The 19,622-nt window shown below is 44.2% G+C and overlaps 1 protein-coding gene across 1 annotated transcript; it reads left to right on the top strand.

The window, feature by feature from the left end:
* The first annotated feature begins 1,339 nt into the window (after positions 1–1,339).
* On the top strand, positions 1,340–3,044 carry LOC123040672 (UDP-glucosyltransferase 29-like). Its single transcript, XM_044463449.1, has one exon. It carries the CDS (start codon positions 1,436–1,438, stop codon positions 2,834–2,836), a length of 1,401 nt encoding a protein of 466 aa, XP_044319384.1. The 5' UTR covers positions 1,340–1,435; the 3' UTR covers positions 2,837–3,044.
* Positions 3,045–19,622: the final 16,578 nt, after the last annotated feature.

Below are 19,622 nucleotides of genomic sequence, written 5' to 3' on the forward strand. Positions count from 1 at the left end.
TATGTTAAGTTAAGAATTGCCTCGTCCCAGGTTATGATGCCACACCGTCTTCAAAGAAGAAGATGCACGAGGGTGGGCACGATCTTCACGGTGTATGGTCGATGAATGGAGGGGATAACTAGCTGAAGCCGCCGAAAAACAGAAAAGAAGAGATTATGACCTGACCAAACATTGTTTCGCTCGAAGTCGGAATAGTGTTTCTTCAACAGCAAACTTGAGTTCTGAAAATATTTAGCAAGTTGGGATATCTAAACTCGTCCAAAACATTATTTTGTCAGGATTGGAACATAGTTTCTTCAGCATATGACTTATTTCCTCATGAACTCCCAACTTTGTGTTCTTCATCCTAAAACATGGTTTCTGCACGGATTGAAAAGGTTGTTGGCTTTCTTCCACATTGCACTTGAGTTCAACTGACAACAAATGTGGTAAAGGCACAACCATGTTTTCAAGGTCATATGATAAACTCAAGTTAGCGTTCACCCTAGGTTCTGTACCACACTCGATAAAGCAACACAACAGGAGCCCTACCGCGCTAGGCCTCGGATATCTTCCCTCAAGCATGTTGGATCTGCTTCAAAGATGGCTCGCTATAGAGGTATCGCTGAGAGGACTTAAACCCTGGCTCCAGCATGTTGCAAACATACCTTCGTATAGGAGTGGATTTTTAGCCCTCGGGCTCCATGGAGCCCGAAAATTTCAAAAATAATATTTTTAGGTTTCGGAAAAAAATATATCATTTTTTAGGTTTAAAAAGAATCATCTTTCTAGGTTTAGAAAAACTTTAAAAATAAATATACAAGTATTCATAGATGTATACTCGGCGTGTGTGAAATTTCATTCACAAAAATACGTATTGGTGTGAGCTGTTAAAAATCATGTACTTTTTGTGTGAACAGTACATGTGCTAGAAATATGTGATTTTGTCAACAAAAAAATAGCTTGCACAAAACAGTATTTCGCCATAATATTTTGCAAACAAATAGTGTACATTCATATATATGTGTGTATTTTTTTTTCTAGTTTTATTACGGACCTATGGTCTGGAGCATGCTCCAGTAACAAAAATCGAGTTGTGCGCCGTCATAGATCGAGTCACACAGGCATCTCGAACGTGATGGAAGAACCCGACACGCGCCTTGCGTTCCCGGCGGCACGTGGCCTGGGAATAGTGACTCCGCGCGCCAGACACGATGACGACGCAGCCCATGACCTCCCGGCGGCTTGCGCGCGGCGCTCGCTCGCTGAGCTCCCTGCACGTACGTACGTACGTACGTCGATGGTCAGCCCATTACTCCGATTATAAATCCACGCGCCCCGAAGGCCGTAGATCACATCAGACATCAAACAGCACGAAGAAGAATTTCAGCCAGCTGTACTGAACCAGTAGATCCTCCTAGGCCCCACTCACTCACCGACCCACCCACCGATCGCCATGGCGCAGGCGGAGAGCGAGCGCATGCGCGTGGTCATGTTCCCGTGGCTGGCGCACGGCCACATCAACCCGTACCTCGAGCTGGCCAAGCGCCTCGTCGCCGCCAGCCCCGACGACCACCACCTCGACGTCGTCGTGCACCTCGTCTCCACCCCGGCCAACCTGGCGCCCCTCGCGCACCACCAGACGGACAGGGTCAGGCTCGTCGAGCTCCATCTCCCGGCGCTCCCCGGCCTCCCGCCCGCGCTGCACACCACCAAGGGCCTTCCCGCGCACCTCATGCCGGCCCTCAAGCGCGCCTGCGACCTCGCCGCGCCGCGCTTCGGAGCGCTCCTCGACGAGCTCAGCCCGGACATTGTCGTCTACGACTTCCTCCAGCCGTGGGCGCCGCTCGAGGCCGCGGCGCGCGGCGTGCCTGCCGTCCACTTCAGCACCTTCAGCGCCGTCGCCAAGGCATTCGTCGTCCACTGCCTCAAGAATGAACGGACCCCCAGCGCCTTCCCGTTCGAGACCATCAGCCTCGGCGCCGCCGAGGAGGACGCCAAATACGCGGCGCAGCTCGTCTCCCGCGATGACGGCACAGCCGAGATCCCCGAGCGCGACCGCCTGCCGCTCAGCCTGGAGCGCTCCTCCGGGTTCGTGGCCATCAAGACGTGCGCCGACATCGAGCGCAAGTACGTCGACTACCTGTCCCAGCTCGTGGGCAAGGAGGTCGTGCCCACCGGCCCGTTGCTCGTGGACTCCGGTGGCTCCGAGGGGAAGCGCGACGGCGGCCGCATCATGAGGTGGCTCGACGGCAAGGAGCCGTGTTCCGTGGTGCTCGTCTCCTTCGGCAGCGAGTACTACATGTCAGACCGGCAGATGGCGCAGATGGCGCGCGGGCTGGAGCTCAGCAGGGTGCCCTACCTGTGGGTGGTGCGGTTCCCGAACGCGGAGGACGACGCCCGCGGCGCCGCGAGGTCCATGCCGCGGGGGTTCAAGCCGGCGCGCGGGCTGGTGCTGGAAGGGTGGGCGCCGCAGTGGCGCATCCTGTCGCACCAGTCCTGCGGCGCGTTCCTGACCCACTGCGGGTGGAGCTCGGTGCTGGAGTCCATGGCAGCGGGGGTGCCGATGGTGGCGCTGCCGCTGCACATCGACCAGCCGCTCAACGCCAACCTCGCGGTGGAGCTGGGCGCGGCGGCCACGCGCGTGAAGCAGGAGCGCTTCGGGGAGTTCAAGGCGGAGGATGTGGCGCGGGCGGTGCGCTCGGCTGTCAACGGGAGAGAACGGATGGCGGCGAGGCGCCGTGCGAGGGAGCTGCGGGAGCTGGTGGCGCGGAACAACGGCGACGACCGGCAGATCGCGACGCTGCTACAGAGGATGGCGCGGCTATGCGGCAAGGGCCAGGCCGTGCCAAATTAGTGGGATTTTTTTATGAACGTATTTTCAACTGTTGTTTTAGTCGAATAAATAAGACAGTCGGGCCCAGTGGCTGTCACAGCCCACCTGTACCTTTTTTTTAAAAAGGCAAACAACCCATCTGTACATGCCGCTCGGGCTGCCCGGGCGACTGGTTTCGGCCTTTCCCGAATGAACTAATTTCGACCTCTTCAGTTTCCTTCAAGAAAAAATCGGCCTTTTTGAAATAACAACAGTCTGATATATTCTACCAAAAGCCCATCAGGCTAAATACTCCCGTGAACCAAGATAAACTACACGCTAAGAATGCCAGAAGTGGAGTGATAAAGGCAGAGATACTGTGCTCTTGCAAGACACTTCGACGCAATTTTGGACGGAGGGAGTACAAGGTAACTTCATATTTATGGACGTGTCTGGCTGCTCCCTAGCGTTTTGTGGCAGCCATCCAAATATAGTAATTTTCTGTCCCCCGTCCAGGATAGGAAAGCGCTGGTCCCCCTTCCGATTCCCGCGTCCAACCGACGAGCGAACAAACTCGCCTGGTCCTCCCCTTCCCCGGTCCCTCCCCCATCCCTGGGCGTCTCCTTTTCTCCTCACCTAACCCCAACCCCATCTTCTTCTCTCCCAAGCTAAAAAGGACATCACGCCCCTTCCCCTCGTCATTTCCAGATCCACAAAACCTTGACAACCCTCCAATGACGGCTCCATTAGGGTTTTTTATGTAGGCAAATCAAGGGAGCTCGTTCCAGATTACCTAGCAAAAGGCAAAAAAAGCACAAGAAAAAAGGTTAGATTTACATCACTTCCAGATCCCTCCTCTTTCCCCATATTTGTACAAGGCTGCAGTTATGCAACAAAATTGTGTAAAAGATGTGGGAAAGATGTGATGTTAAGCATGTTTAGTCTGATGTTTAGGCAAGTTCAGCCCTCCTGTTTATGGGCAAACTCAGTAGTACTGTGCACACCTAAAAGTGATAGTTCTTGCCAATTTTCACATTCTATTTGCAAATTCTGTTGCACATGAACACATTGTAAGCTGTAAGCAAGTGCTGATAGTATTGCTGGGACAAAATATCATGCCCTTAAGCAAAAAATCTGACTGAGTAAAAACAATGTTTATAAGAGGATGAAAAATAGTGCTATCATGATCATTATCTATTTACAATGTGTTCTAATTCTGTTTAATTGCTTATGAAAATGTTCTTGGCAAATTAGAAATCCTGTTTGAGCAAAAACTGTGCTTTCATGAGGCAACTAAGTATAGGGGATGTACACAACTTTGGAAACTTATGACATGGCAAAACATGAACCCCTTTGTAACTTATAAGATGATGAACACTGACCTCACTATGCAAAAAAAGGAAAAAACAAGGCTATTTCCTAGTAGATCTGGTGCATGTGGACCAAAAATATATGGTTGATTGGAGCAACTTGCATTATAAGATTAAGCAAAAGAATAATGATGTCCAGGCAACTCCTGATGAAGCTAGAAAAACATTACTCTTGTTCATTTGTTTCCATAATTTTTTGGTTCAACAGTGATAAAACATGAGAAGAATGAACATAAAATTGCAGCTAAAAAACAAGAGAGACTGTTGCGTAGTACAATTTACCTTTGTTATGGCATATCCTTCACCATGATCCAAAAAAGGTTGCACAATTGCATATTTATTAGTATTTCATCCTGCAAAAGAAAGAAAAAAATCAAAGAAAAAGTCGTATACCAACATTGAATATGGTGAGCATAGCCAAAACACGCAAGCTTGCTGCTATGAGTTGAAAACATAGATACTCAACATATAGTCTGAATATAAAGGGCGATCATGCCCATAACCGCTAGCTTAAGTTTTCTCTAACACAAAACATGCTCTACTCTCTCCGATTTTGAAGTGAATTCCATTCTGAAGAAACTTCGAAAGTAACACTTCTATGGCAGGAGGCTCGCTTCACCAAAATAATGTTGCCTGCGTTTAAGAAAAACAAATAAGAAAATATATTATGGTACACAGAAAACAAGCCTATGTTATATGTACAAAATGTTTCATTAGTACAAAAAAAAGACCGTGGATTTCCTGAAAAATATATTGCCTGACATATATAGTTTGACTTGCCTGGTTATATGGTTTGTATTGTCTGATAGTGTACTTTGAATTGCCTGGTTATGTTCAATTGTGAATGCTATCTTGTAAATCTGGTGTGCTTGGGTTGCTGTATTATTTACTTGCCTATGTTTAGTGTGGTACTATCTTGCGTGAACAACGTAACTTGCTTTAATTTTTCTGGTTATAAAAATGCACAGGTTGAAGATGATTGACCTGTTTGTGGTGTTCTTGGGTGGCTGTGCTATTGGCTTGCCTGTATTTACTGTGATGCTTGCTTGCATCATTCTGCTGACTTGCTTTACTTTTTCCCATGTTGAAAAAAAATAAATAGATTGACAATGATTGGCCTGAATGAGGAACCAGATGAAAATAATGGTGATCCTTTCTACTGTACGTAACATGCTGCTGGAAATGCAGAATTTGTGGCGGAATCACCTAATCCCCCTATCATGCAAAGAGTTGGTGCAGCTGCTACAGAAGCAATGGAGACAGATTGGCAGTCAAGTCGTGGGGGAGGGTCTCCGGACAATACACAAGTACAAGAAGCACTAGCAGCTGAGAGTGATGCTCATACCCTTGATGGCACAGGTGCCGCAGGTGATACTAGTGGGACTGTTGGTAATGGTTTCGGTGCTGAAAATGATGATGAAGCTTGGTCACATCCCAAAGAGCCTTATGTGGGCATGAGGTTCAACACTTTGGAAGATGCCAAGGAGCATTACAATGCATATTCCTTGCAGATGGGTTTTTCAGTCAAAATGAATACTTCAAGGAAGGATGTGAAAACAGGGGAGTTGATAAAACAATAGTTTGTTTGCAACAAGTTTCGAAAGCCTGATGTCGATGACGGAGGGGCAGAAAAGATTCCTGTGCTAGATGACATTGTTGAGCAATCAAAAGATGATAATGAAGATGAGGCTATTGTCTTTCTTGATGATGATAGTCAGGGCAAAAAGAAGAGCAAGAAACGAAAAAGAGACAAAATTGTGCAAACTGGTTGCAAAGCTAAGATGATTGTGAAGGTAATAGATGGCAGATGGGAGGTGATCTACTTTGTTGGCGAGCACAACCATCTGTTGGTTGACAAGCCATGTTTGACTAAGTATTTGCGATCACACCAAGGGATCCCTCCAGAAGAAAGGGCCTTCCTTACTCATCTTCATAACCGCAATTTAACTACAGGTTTTAAACCACACCCCCTCCCCCTACCTTCTGCCTTCGAGAACCTGGACATGCCTACTAGTTGTGTGTTTCTTGGCCCATCAACAACTACCTGATTTTGCTTGAAACATGTGACTGATTTGCTCCAAACATATGAATTAGTTGCTTGATAATGCCATTAAATTTCTTACAACAGTACAAAAAAAGAGATAAATGCCTGGTATTGTTTCTGGATGCTGGACTTGCCTAATGTTTACCTGTTTGTTGCTCAATGCAAAAGTTCCTAGTTGCCTAGTTTTTTCATGTGTGAAACAAATTTGGTGTTGACTTTGGACTTGCCTATGATTAGTCTCTTTGTAGCTAGAATGTACGATAGTACTTGTTTCTGTATGAGGTCAACTTGCCTATGATGGAAATTTTTATTGCTCACAAATGCATACTTACCACCCCCTGTTTTGTTTTTCCCTTTGTTTTTTGTATTTTGCTCATATGTTGACATGCAGGCGTATTGTTGTAGTTGCTTGTATAGCTTCATGAATTGCATGAGCTTTGCATTTGAGTTGCCTTGCTGAAAAACAACATAGAAACTATTTTTGATACTGTTTTTGTGTAGAAAAAAGGATTGACCATCATTGTGACTTCATGTCAACAGGTCGTATGATGCACATCATGTCAGATTTCTATGGGTCAGAACTTATTGTACCTTATGGCACTAAGCACATTACAGACCTCAAGACGCTCTTGAACAAGGATGATACAAAAGGAGATATGATAGAGACAATTGCTTACTTTAAAGATCAGCAGAGAGAGGATCTAGTTTTTTTACAAGATAAAATATGATGAGGACAGGGTTGAGAATATTTTTTGGGTCGATGGTGCAGCAAGGAAGGCGTACATGGAATCTTATCATGATTGTCTCTCCTTTGACACAACGTATATGACTAACATGTATTGCACCATTCATTGGGATTAACAGGCATGGACAGTCATTCATGTTGGGCTGTGGCTTTATTAGGCAAGAGTTGGCGTCAAGCTTTGATTAGCTATTCCAGACCTTCTTTGAGGCATTGCATAATGTAGCACCCACCAACATCATAACCGACCAAGACATTGCAACGGCACAGTCAATTAAAAAGATATTCCCTACAAGTGTGCATTTCTATTGTCACTGGCATATTATGAAAAAAGCACAAGAGAAGCTTGGAGCATTGCTGGGGCGAAACCCTGGCTTGTCCAAAGATTTCAAGAACTGTCTTGACTTCAGCTTGACGCCGAAAGAATTTGAGGCAGGATGGTGTGAGCTGATGATGAAGTACGAGGCTATGACTAACTCCCACTTCGAGAATCTATAGAAACACAGAGAAACATGGGTACCCTATTACTTCAAGCACCAATTCTTTGCTTTCTTGCAGTCAACTCAACGCAGTGAGGGGTTCAACGATGTCCTTAAGCGATATGTGAACCCACACAAGTCCATTTTGAACTTTGTGAAACAATATCAGAAAATCCAAACACACATACTAGTCCGGGAGGGTTCAAAAGACTATAGGACAGGACATTTGCAGACTAAGATGTGGTCATCTTACCCAATAGAGAAGCAGGTGTACGGATCATATACTAGGGACTTGTACGAGAAGTTTCGTGATGAGTTTCAATTGACTACAAGGTACAATGTGCGCCCGCATGGTGAAAACTTGTATGAGGTTTACCCAAATCAAGAGTGGGTTGCCAAATATGGTTCTAGGGGCTATTTTGTCTCGGTAGAAGCTAGTGCTGGAGACTACAGATGTGACTGCTGCAAGATTGAGAGGGACGGCATGCTTTGCTGCCATATCTTGAAAGTTTTCAACCAACTTGGTGTTGATGAAATCCCAGCACAGTATATACTTAAAAGATGGACACCTTTGGCAATTTCCAATGCAGCCCCTGCTGTCGAAGAGCAACCCGATGAGATGCCACCACAGTCGAAGAAAGAACTTAGGCATGCAAATTTGATGATGGATTTTGGTAGTGTTGCTCGGGTTGCTAGTGGGTCAGATGCTGCAACGGATATTGTGAAGAAACATATGCATGGTGCACGTCATGAAATCAAAAATCTCAACATGTCAAAGAAAAAAAAACGGCAGCACAAACAAGTGGCCCTGATGGTTCTGCGCCACCACCGAGTAACTCTCAGGCAACAAGTGGCCCTGCGGTGCGTCCTGAAGGGCCTGCACAAGACCCTTCTGGACCTAGGCAGCAGCGACCTACTTCTGCGCCACCACCGAGTAACTCTCAGGCAACTAATGGCCCTGCGGTGCGTCCTGATGAACCTGCGCAAGCCCCTTCTGGACCTATGCAACAGCGTACTACTTCTGCACCGCAGAGAAAAAATGCACCAACACTAGCTGGTAGCTCTATGAGTGAAGATGGACACCAATAAACAACGTTGAGGGCTGTAGTGATGCCCAGGGGGGCTGTACCACTACCCAGGGGCCCTCCAGCACAAAGCTTGTGGCCTGTACAACAACTATCAGTAGGGATGAAAATGGAGTGGAAAGTTTCCGCTTTTTCGAAGGAAAGATGGAAACGGAGAGGAAATATGAAAACAGAAACGGAAATTTGCAAAACGAAAATGAAAATGGAATTTTTTCTGCGGAAACGGAAACAAAAACGGAACGGTGTTTTCCGATGGAACATACGTGGAAACGGAACTTTCCATTTCCGTGAATATGGAATTTCCGTTTCTAGTATAGACCCATGGCTGCTTTGTAGCCCAACTACCAAACAAGACACAATGACACAATGAGTAGAATGAGCAGAATAGATCATTTGAGGACTAACTTTTACTACCAGACACGTACTCAACTAGACCCTATACGGAATTGTCATGTACTACTACAATACTACCCTATGTTGCTAAGACAACCATATTATTTTGTAGCCATGTTAACAATTCCATAAATTTGTTTGTTTTTGTCTGTATTTCCTATGATTCAAGGGGGTTTTAAGTTCCGGTCAACACATAGTTTTGTTTCCGTGTCCGTTCTGTATTCGATCCGTGTCTATTTTCGGTATTATCTGTTTCCGTATTCGTTTTTTGGGGTTTCTGTATTCGTTTTCGCTTTTGCAAAAAAATATGTAAACAAATATGATAGGACCCAGTTCCGTCCGTTTCCGCTCCATTTTCATCCCTAACTGTCAGGATATGTGCCCCCGAACAGTGGAGCAACACCGCACCTTTTTAGGGGATCAACAATGACAAGGCCCGTGCAAGCACTAAGAGGAGCTGCGCCACAGCTTTTCATGGATACGACACTAGCAAGAGGGCCTGTGCAACTACCTATTGGTCCTAGACCAGCAACCTGGCCTACACCACAACCTGTGGGAACTATACAACCACCGCAGGGGCCTAACACAGTAAACACAAACTATGTGACTAGTCCTGAACTGGCACCATCGCTTGCATCATTAGCAACAATGGATGCAAGGTATGGACAGCGTCCAGGTTCTTCGACTATACAAGAAGAAAGTGGCAATGCACTTTCATCTCCTATTATGCAAGCTCCTAGTGTACATGCACACCGTCCACTCAGTATTGCATCGCTACATGCAGCTGTTGCGTCCACGCAAGGTACTACGATGGTTGAACAACAGTTTGGAAGACCTACTACCACACCTGGCCATGCAATTCCTAGAGACCCTCCAAAATCAACTACAAAAGGGCGGGCGAAGTCAAAAAGAATTCAATCAGCACTTGAGATGCATCCAAAGAGGAAGAACAAGTGCAGCTATTGTGGTTCTTTTAACCTCAATGGTGCAAGCTGCCCGACCAGATTGGTGTGATGGTCACACAGTGACCAGATGGCTCAAAAAGATGTGTTGAATGGCACTGGAGTCTGTATCTTTGAACATCTTAAACTATTATTTCTGGTTTGTGGTTTCTTGTTGGTAACTTGCCTTAGACTTGAGTTTGAATTGCCTGGTTATGAGTTTTGAGTTGCCTGTTGTGTGCTTTGTATTGCCCCGCCGACACCCTTAACCTACCCATAGTGGTCGAAAACTTACATACATAAGACTGTGTAATGCTAAAAAATGCAATAATTTCCTGGTTATGTAATGCCCATACTATTTATCTTTTATGGGTTCTTCTGATTAATTTGCCTCACATTAAAACTTAAAATGCCTGTTTATGCAATTGAATTGCCTGGTCCAAGTTCTTATATAGGCAACTCCCCCGGCGGTCCAAAATTCACAAATGCAAGAAAAATACGCTCATATTTACGTGATGCAGTACGCGTGAGGGGAGGAAAAAAACTGACCTATGCTAACTTGAGTATGGCTTTCCATGCAGCCTTGTTGTGCCCGCTGTCAACCCACGTGTTGGTCAATTGTTTCCTGATGCTTGGAATATCCTCAGCTGTGAAATTTGGAACAACCCTTGCCTCCCAACCGCTTGCTAGTGTAAGAGCAAAAATACCACAGTCGTACCTAAACCAGAAATTGAAACAAAAAATTCTAGTTAGCTAGTTTACTATATGTAGTACTGTGTCACTTGTAAAAACTGAACAAAAAGCACAATTTATATGTCAAAAAATAGGATGCTTACTCAGTTTTTTGTTTTGGAACATCGATGTTGGTAAGCCCAAAGTCATCAAGCGAGACGCGAGAGCTGGCGTAATGCTCTTCCCATAGAGCTCGAAAACTTGCAACCATTTTCCTTGCGCAAACATCTAGATCCTTGTTCTGGAGCGTCCTCCAAGAATCAAGAGCCTCAAAATGACGGTCCCTTATGTTCACATTAAAAATCCAGTAATGATTGCATGTAACTGGCTTTGTCTTGTAAATATTCTCTAAAACTAGGAACATAATCTGTTAGAAAAAATAAATGGGGTTAGTAAACAATGAATAAAACCATACTAGAAGCTGGATGCACATGCAAGTTGTGTACTTGTGTGAGTGATTTTCCAAAAACAGAAGATGCCATAGGCAAGTTATGTACTTGTGTGAGTGATTTGCCAAAAAACAGAAGGTGCATAGGCAAGTTATGCAATTATGTAAGCAACTTGCCAGAGAAAGCAATTCATAAAGTGTGGTCAACTTGCCCCCAAACCACCCTCTAAGAATATTTACATTGTATATATGATCAAGGTTTTATCAATTCATGAGAAACAATTATGTGAGCAAGGTTTTAGCAGAAAAAGTGATTATTAACTTACCATGTCTTCACGGTCCAAGCGATTCGACTTCCTGAACCGGGAAATGAGCTCCTTGCCGTTCAATACCATGTTTTGCATCTGAACCTGGTTGAAAAAAGAACACGTACATGACCATGAACTTTTATTAAAAAAAAGAAAAAGAAAGAAACACCAAACTACACTATTAACTTCTTCAGGTTTTCTTACCGAGAACCTGAAGGACATCACTAGCTTCTGTGAGTCTGGTGGCAAGTTCATCATTATGGACTCTATACAAACTTCCATTACATGGCTCAAGACAAAACCTTCCTTCTTCATTGAGTTTGCAAGCTCCCTGACTATGAGAAAATATTTGCCATATTCAATTACCCTTGGGCTGCATGAAAAAATATAGACATTCAACTCACAAAAACCATTCCATAAATTTTCCTACCGCCATTCAACTCGGGGAGCACACATAGGGAGGGGGCATGGTCATATGAAGGAGAAACTATTTCAAAAGTAATTATTTCACGCTAAGCCAAGTTGCCTGGTTATATAGATGGATTGCTTGTAAAAACAGTTTGAATTGCCTGGATAACATGATAGACCTTGCCTGTGAAAAAAGTGCATTGTGCAAAAAGCTAACAAAATAGAAATGCAATGATATATTGTCATACCTGGTATCTAGATCTGGTGATTCTTCTTCATTAATTCTTCCATGCAAAATTACCAATGCATACAATCTATTTGCTTCAGGTTTGGACATGTAGACTTTCTTCTCGTTATAGTCAATGAATGGTGACCTCTTGCAAGGAGGTGGCTTGATAATCCTTCTCTCAAATTGATGTGGATGCATCTCTCCTGAGCTACTACTGTTATAAATCTTGCTGCCCGATCCCACTTCTCCTTGGTTGGAACTTTTTTCAGGTGTTTGGTACACATTTGGTGACGTGGTTCCAACTCAACAACTTGCGTCAAACTTACTTGCCTTTCCTTCTGCTTGTGCACACGGTTCATCTATGCCTTCAAGGTCCAACAGACAATCATCATCAATTATTTCAATGATTGGCTGGGTATGTACTGGAAGTTCCTTCAACTCATTCTCAGCAAATGTGCTTGACCCCACATGTTGATGTGCTCTGTTGTCTACAGATCCTGTGGGCAAAACATCTATGCCTAGATCGAAACTTGGTGCTGGGCAGTACTCTGTGTAAAAATCATTTGATCTTTTAGTGTCCCTTTGCTCAAATTGTTGTTTATCTTTATTCGCCAAGGTGAGTTTTGTGGAGTTGGATTGGGGATTCTTGCTGTTTGGATCAACATACCTTGCAAACAACTCACTCACATCTAGAACATTGATTTGTAGTGCATTGGTTGTCTTCCCACTAACACGCATGAATTCACGGTACCGCTCCTCCACATCGGCGAAATGGGAAGTGTTCCCCTGGATAGTTGCTTCTATTACTTCTGGAACACTTGTGGCTCAGGTTGGGCAAGCATAGTTGAGCAGCCAGGCAATTTCCCTAGGGCTATTGGCAACTTTTGTTCCAGACTTGTTCCCATGGTTACAACTTCAGGCAAGTCTTGTATCCTTTTGATCTACATACATGACACCGGAGGGATGTTCTCTTTCTCCTTTTTGTGTCCTGCATAGTTTAATGCTGCAGCCTCAGGTGATGCCTTGAAGTCTTGCACCTTGGCCCACTGGATACCATTGGCTGACTGCATCACATTTCCTCGCGACAGCAAAGGAACTTGACCATTTAAGTCACCTAGTGGTTGTGTTCCAGTGTGTTTTGTTGTGCTTACTAGCACTGTAGGTCCCTTTTTGAGTTGAACTGGCCTCACTTTTATGGGGTCCAGTGTTCCCTCTGCAGAACTTGCCTGAAAAGCAGCTGATCTTGCTTCTTGCTTGGACTGAGTTGCCAGAATATGTGACCCACTTGCTTGACATTGGGAATGAAAATTACCAGACTGCTTTGGAGCTTCCCCTGTAGATACTGCCCCATCTCCAACTTTGCTACACGGTGGTACTGCTGAGCTTGATGATGTACTATTTACCACCTGTGTTTTGTCATTCCCATGAATTGCCTCTTTTGTTTCAGAAATTGCCTGCTGTTGCTGTTGAGAAGGACCAGTTTTTTTCATGGCTGACTGCCTTGGCTTTCCCCCTTGGCCGAATCCGGGATTTTCGGCACGATATGCTTACGGATGCATTGTTGTATCATTCAGCACAGATGGCTCCAAATTGAAACTGACAGTTTTCTTCATCTTCTTTGATGGCGGGAGTGGTGGTAGTTGGTTATGATGAGCTTTCTTTGGTTCTGCAACTTCAATTGGTCAAAGAATTTCTCTCATTATTTTCTGGCGAATTGGCTTTGGGCATATTTCCTTAGGGTCAAATGTAAAGACCATATCCAGACCTTCTCCCCTCAAAAGCTCTTCGAACATCCTCCTTGCTTCGGTTGCCATGGAAATGTCATCAAAAATATCCATTTCTTTCACTTCAAAAACAGGGAACCGTGGTTTGGGGGAAACATAAGTTTTGATGTCTGACATCACAAGGTCTCTCACAGAGATGGTATCTGCCTCATCCAACCCTTTTGGCTTTCTGTCTCTCTTCTTTTGAATTAGAAATTGCAGCGTGCATTGTTCATCATCATCGCTGTCTGATTTTTCAGCTGCGGCATCCTCATCCTGACCGGAGCCGCCATTGCCGCCTGAGGCACCGTTGCCACCTCCACTATTATCTTCGTCATCGTCATCCTGCTTCCCCTGCCCATCATCTTCCTTCTCTTTATCGTTCCCATCACCTTCTTCGTCATCATCATCTTCCTTTCCTTTAGCCTCTTCTTTTTGTCATCCTCTTCCTCTTCTTCATCTTCATTGTCCTCGTTCCCCTCAGTTCCGTCTTCCCTTCCCATGTCAACACTTGCCCCCTCGTGGTGATCCACCGTTTGTCGTGCTCCCTGGCTATTTGATTTTCCTTGAACTCCACTTGATCCATCATCACTGTCATCGCTGTCTGAACTGCCATCACTATCGCTTTCATCACTACCTTTATCCCTGCCATCTCCCTCACTTTCACTATCGGCTGCCTCGCTATCATCGCTGTCGAAATTAAATGACTTCTCCTCACTTGCCAAACTGTCTCTCGCGGCTGGTACTCGTTTGCCCCTTCTATTAGACTGCTGCCTGCTTGTCTCCGCAGTAGTAGGCTCCACCTCCTTTGCCCCCATTCATCATTATCTATCTTCCCAACCCCAGTCACGAGCTTCCCCACTACATGTGAAATACTGGAACACATTTCGTGCACCAAACCTGTGAGCTTCTTTTGCTTCTGTAAAACATAAAAGTAGATGGAAGAGAACATTATAACTAAAAATATTGTATTGAAGAGTCTGAATAATGGTTCAATGTACAAATGATGATAAAAAAGGAAGCAACAGTGAGAGGGAAAAACAAATGCTGGATAACTTACTGTTTTGTCATACGACTCGGGCAATCTGGTGGCAACAAATTTGGTGATATGGTCCATACTGCCAAACAAGCTATCATCCGCACACCGGGAAAACTCCGTCTTGAGCTGGTAGGTTTATAGACAAAGAAGATAAAAAAACGATGAGTGACAATAATTCTGGTACTCCCATACCAAAAAAACTGAAAAATGAATAAAATGGTACTACTAATTGTCTGAAAATTCCTGCATCCATGATATCACTTTCCTGTTGCTACTATTAGTGGATACTATAAACAGCAAAAATGTAGAACTGGTAAGCAAGTTGCTAGTCTTAAGAACATAAGTTGCTTGTGTTGTTGTAGAAACTTGCTACTTTTCAACATGTAAAATGCACGCACAATAATAAGAGCTAAAAAATGTACTACAACAGCTACCATTAATACAACAATCCTTCGTGTACAAATATCCATTTGTGTGCATGGCAAGCAAAAAGGTTCGAAGAAGACTGATAACTACTTGGACCTACTTCAAAATATATACAACGCACTTGCTCCAGGAATTTACATTAGCTTGCTTGGTTTTTGAAAGTGAATTGCCTACTCTAAAATGGTAGTGTTGCCTGAAAATAATAAGACAATAATATATCTCCTAAAGCAGAGAAATTGAGTTACCCGCAATTTGCCATATTCTCCCGGGGCCTTCCTGTCCTTCTTGATAACTTTGGAAATTAAATCTGAATTCCAAACTGAAATCCTTGGTACCAAGTTCGGTATTGGCTCATCAACATCCAAAGAGTCTAGGTACAACAGCTGCGTAATGACAAATAAAAAAGAACACAAGTTAGATAATGATTGCAAAAAAAGAAAAAAAATTAAACAATGGATGCTTAAAAAAAGCAAAACAGCTTGAAGCACTTACAACAAGGTGGAAAACACAGCAACAAACGGCCTTCTTGTTGCCACGCCCCGAAGTGAACGCAAGCTTTAGTTGATCAACGACAAACTCGCATATATTAGTTTCCGTTATTCCATTGACATCCATGACCGATGGGAAGCTTTTTGGATAAATACTTAAACTAGTTGAAGGGGCAAGGAAGCACAAAAAAAAAGAGCTAGCCAAGCACGGAGAAAGTCATCATCAGAGGATCCTCCCATGTCTATGATCATCTTGCACCATTCTGTGAGAGTTGGGGAGTTCTTGGATGTGATGTTGTAAATACTGTACATTGCCTTTGTGATTTCAGGCCGATTGTCGAAGCACACTTTCCTGCCCCTATTTGGCAAACCCCTTATCCTACGAACACTTGCGGCATCAACAGGAATCTTCCCCCTTTCTGGAATGACTATCTGCGAAATCTCAGGGTCATAATGCTTCATTATCCACTGGCTAAGATCTCCGGGCATGCTACTTGCTGCAAGGTCCAGAATGCCACCAAATTATTTTCGAATGATGACACCCTTTTGGTCGGGAACCAAGTCCTTATTCAAATTGAAGATACTTGCAGGGGATGCCCTGTTCCTACGACCCTATTAAACACGGGGAACAAAAGGATTAGAAAAAAGGAAATAAATGTTCATCACATCATAGGCAACTTAGACATCATTGCTGGGCAACTGCTTAGTGAGACTGAGGCAACTATGCAAATACCTCAGTTCCTCCCGTCTTCTGGCGTTTTGGTTTTGGAGGTTGGTCAACGTCTGCACCTTCGACATTTGTATTCCCAGCATCTGCAGCTTGGCTCTCGTTACTATTCTCGTTATTAATAATATCATCAGGACGCTTCCCCTGTGAAATAATTGCTTTCCTTCTGTGACGCTTGACCCCAGTTATTGGTGCACTACTCCGTGGCTGGAAGATGGAAACCACATAAATAAAAAAAATGGAAAACACAATCTGTTATGTACAGAAAGAACATATAGCATGTGCACACCTGTGTTTGATGCTCTTCATTCCCATGAGATGCAAGGTCGTCATGGCTTGATCCATTAGGTCCACCCTATTTTGACTTATGACTTGTCCCATCCATCTATTTTCTATTGCATATATAAAGGACAAACAATTAGCATCATCATAAAAAAATAGAAAAAAATGGTTCTGAAAAAGTGTATATCATGCAACAAATTCATTTGACTAAAATTCTTACTAAACTAAGAAAACAACAATTTACAAAAAAGTTAACCCTGAAAAGGGTTGTAGGGTTGTAAACTATCTGATTTCACTATGTTACAACATTAATACAAAAGTACATACAAAAAACCTAAGTAAAACATGACTACAGGGAGCAACAAACAACTATTGCACATCAATCACCAGGCAACACATGTTGGCATTTCAGGCAAATGGCTAAGAAAGCTTGAGCAAGCTTGAGATTACACAAATGCAGTAAGAACATATGGTGGCTGCTAGGCAACACATGTTGGCATTTCAGGCAAATGGCTAAGAAAGCTTGAGAAAAAGCCAGGCATTGCACAAAGACACTAGGCAAAACACAGTTGAGGGCATGCCAGGGCAACTGACTAACAAAACTTGAGCAAGCCAGGCACACTAGGCAATAGTTGAGGGCAATTCAGGCAGCTGACTAACAAAACTCTAGCAAAAAAGCCTGACAACTCAGTCACAAAACTTAAGCAAACTGACATACATATCTACAACTCAGTCAAAATAAACACGAGCGTCGAACCACAACACATAAACCTGATACACAAACATTTCAACAACAGGAACATACATCATAGGTGCATTTGTTGCATGAGAAAAAGTGCTAGGCAACTATATGAGCATCCTATGAGCAGTTGTTGCGCAAGTCAGTAGATCAACAAACTATGCACGAGAACATCTCCCTCCCTCTCCCTCCACACGCCACGACATCCTACGGAGCATCACCAAGCCTTGAATGCACCCCAAAACCTATCTCACCAGCACCCAAAACCAAATCTAATGAGTGCTTAATCCGTTTCAAATCAGTTAACCTATGTAGTTAAACTGAGTGCTTAATCAACATTGAACAGGAAACTTGTATACAATGTCAAAGCAACTCGGTGACCCCCCCGACTAGTAGTTCAAAACAGCTCTAATTTCGACAACCCATGTAGCCTCACTAAGGCAACTCGTACACAAAAATCAGTCAAATGTGAAAGCATCATGGTCATGTGCAATGCTCACATACAGAGACAATAATTGACACTACAAATTGACAGGCGAAAGCATCAAGCCATCAAAGTCTTAAACAAAACCCTGCAGTGCAGTCTGAATCTTCAAACAGCTCTAATTTTGCCAACTCATATAGCCTCAATCAGGCAACTCCTGCACAAAATCGAAGCAACTCCTCAAAAAATCCCAAACAAAGTTCACAAACATCTGCCAAAGCAAATGCCCATCTCAGACCAAACAGATCTGGGACGAGAACTGACAGCACACCGCCAATCCCTCACGGCATGACCCCATGGTTCCCCACCACGAGGCTCCACGATTCGTCCCTTTCGTAAAAAGTGAAGCAAAACCACTAAAATCTATGGGAGCGTGACGTGATTACATCCACCTCCATGCTCGCATGAATCCCCACTAAATCCCAGCCCTCCGCAACCGAGGACACGCATAAAGCATAGATAACGGCGGCGATGGGTGCATACCTCAGGATTCCAGAATACTAGGCCACCGGACACGCAACATCATCGGCGACCTTCACCCCGCACCCCTTTGGCCCTAGATGCGACGAGATTGAACCCGTTCCGCCTTATTCTGCGGGGGCCGCGCGCACCTATGCACACTCGCGGAGCTCTGTCGCTCAAACACCGCCGCCACGCACGCCCTCCGCTCTCCGGCAGCCGTTGGCGGCTTGGGGGCCGCGGTTGAACTGTGGCTTGGGGGCTTGGCGTCGAGGAGGGAGGGAGAGAGAAGGGGAGAGAATGGGGGGGAGGATTGGGAGGATTGGGGCGGTGGCTCTCGGCAGTTTCGAACACGCCGCCAACGGACGGGACGTGTGAGTAGTGGTGGGCCCTCCCAGGTGAATACGTGTCCCGCGGGGGAGGCCGAACCGTTCCTCCCGACCAGGAATACCTGGGCTAGATCGCGCGCGGTCCGACGAGATCGGACGGTTATAAAGGGTGTGTGCTGGAACGTGAGAACCAGCATCCAATTGCTTTTTAGCATTTAGGCATATTTATATGTCAATTATTAATTTTATCAACAAAAAGTATGTCATTGGATGCACATTTCAAAGAAATTTTGGATGATATATTTTTAATAACATATAAACAATATTGTGCTGACTAAAATTATAAGTCAGAAATTGGTGCAAAAACAATGAAACGGCCTTGTATATAGAAATGAAGGGAGTACGTAATTTAGGCTTTAACTGATGAATTTTCTTAGATGGTTTTAACACAGTCATTTGTAGGAGATAGGTGATAAAAGAAGTTGACGTATTAATAAAAGACATTAATTGATAAACACATGAATATGACATGTTTGTCGGTGTAATAGTGCTTTGCAGAAATAGTCGTTTGGAAGAAGTAACATAGAAAAATCCCTGATCCTATGTGCTGGTTGGGTGGATGTTCAAATTTCTATGTTTTTTAAGACATAATAATCGAGCCTATAGAAATAATAGGAAGCATTTCATTTGATCGACACGCCATAGAAAGTCCTATGAAATTTCTACAATTTAAGAGCACCCAGTGTGGAAGAACAGTCTTTAGTAAGTGCCCTATGAAATTTAGTAAGTGTGGAAGAACAGTCTTTAGTAAGTGTCCTATGAAATTTCTACAATTTAAGAGCACCCAGTGTGGAAGAACAGTCTTTAGTAAGTGCCCTATCAACAGCCACACAAAGCAAAACCGTGTAGTGGATCACATAAAGTGTATTTCAATGAGCGTTGCGATTCGGTGCCCAGGATCATCTGCACCCGG

Source organism: Triticum aestivum, chromosome 2B, assembly GCF_018294505.1.
Source record: "Triticum aestivum cultivar Chinese Spring chromosome 2B, IWGSC CS RefSeq v2.1, whole genome shotgun sequence".
NCBI classification, from domain to species: Eukaryota; Viridiplantae; Streptophyta; class Magnoliopsida; order Poales; family Poaceae; genus Triticum; species Triticum aestivum.

Coding starts and splice junctions, on each gene's coding strand:
- LOC123040672 (XM_044463449.1), top strand. CDS start 1,436: ATGGCGCAGGCGGAGAGCGAGCGCATGCGCGTGGTCATGTTCCCGTGG.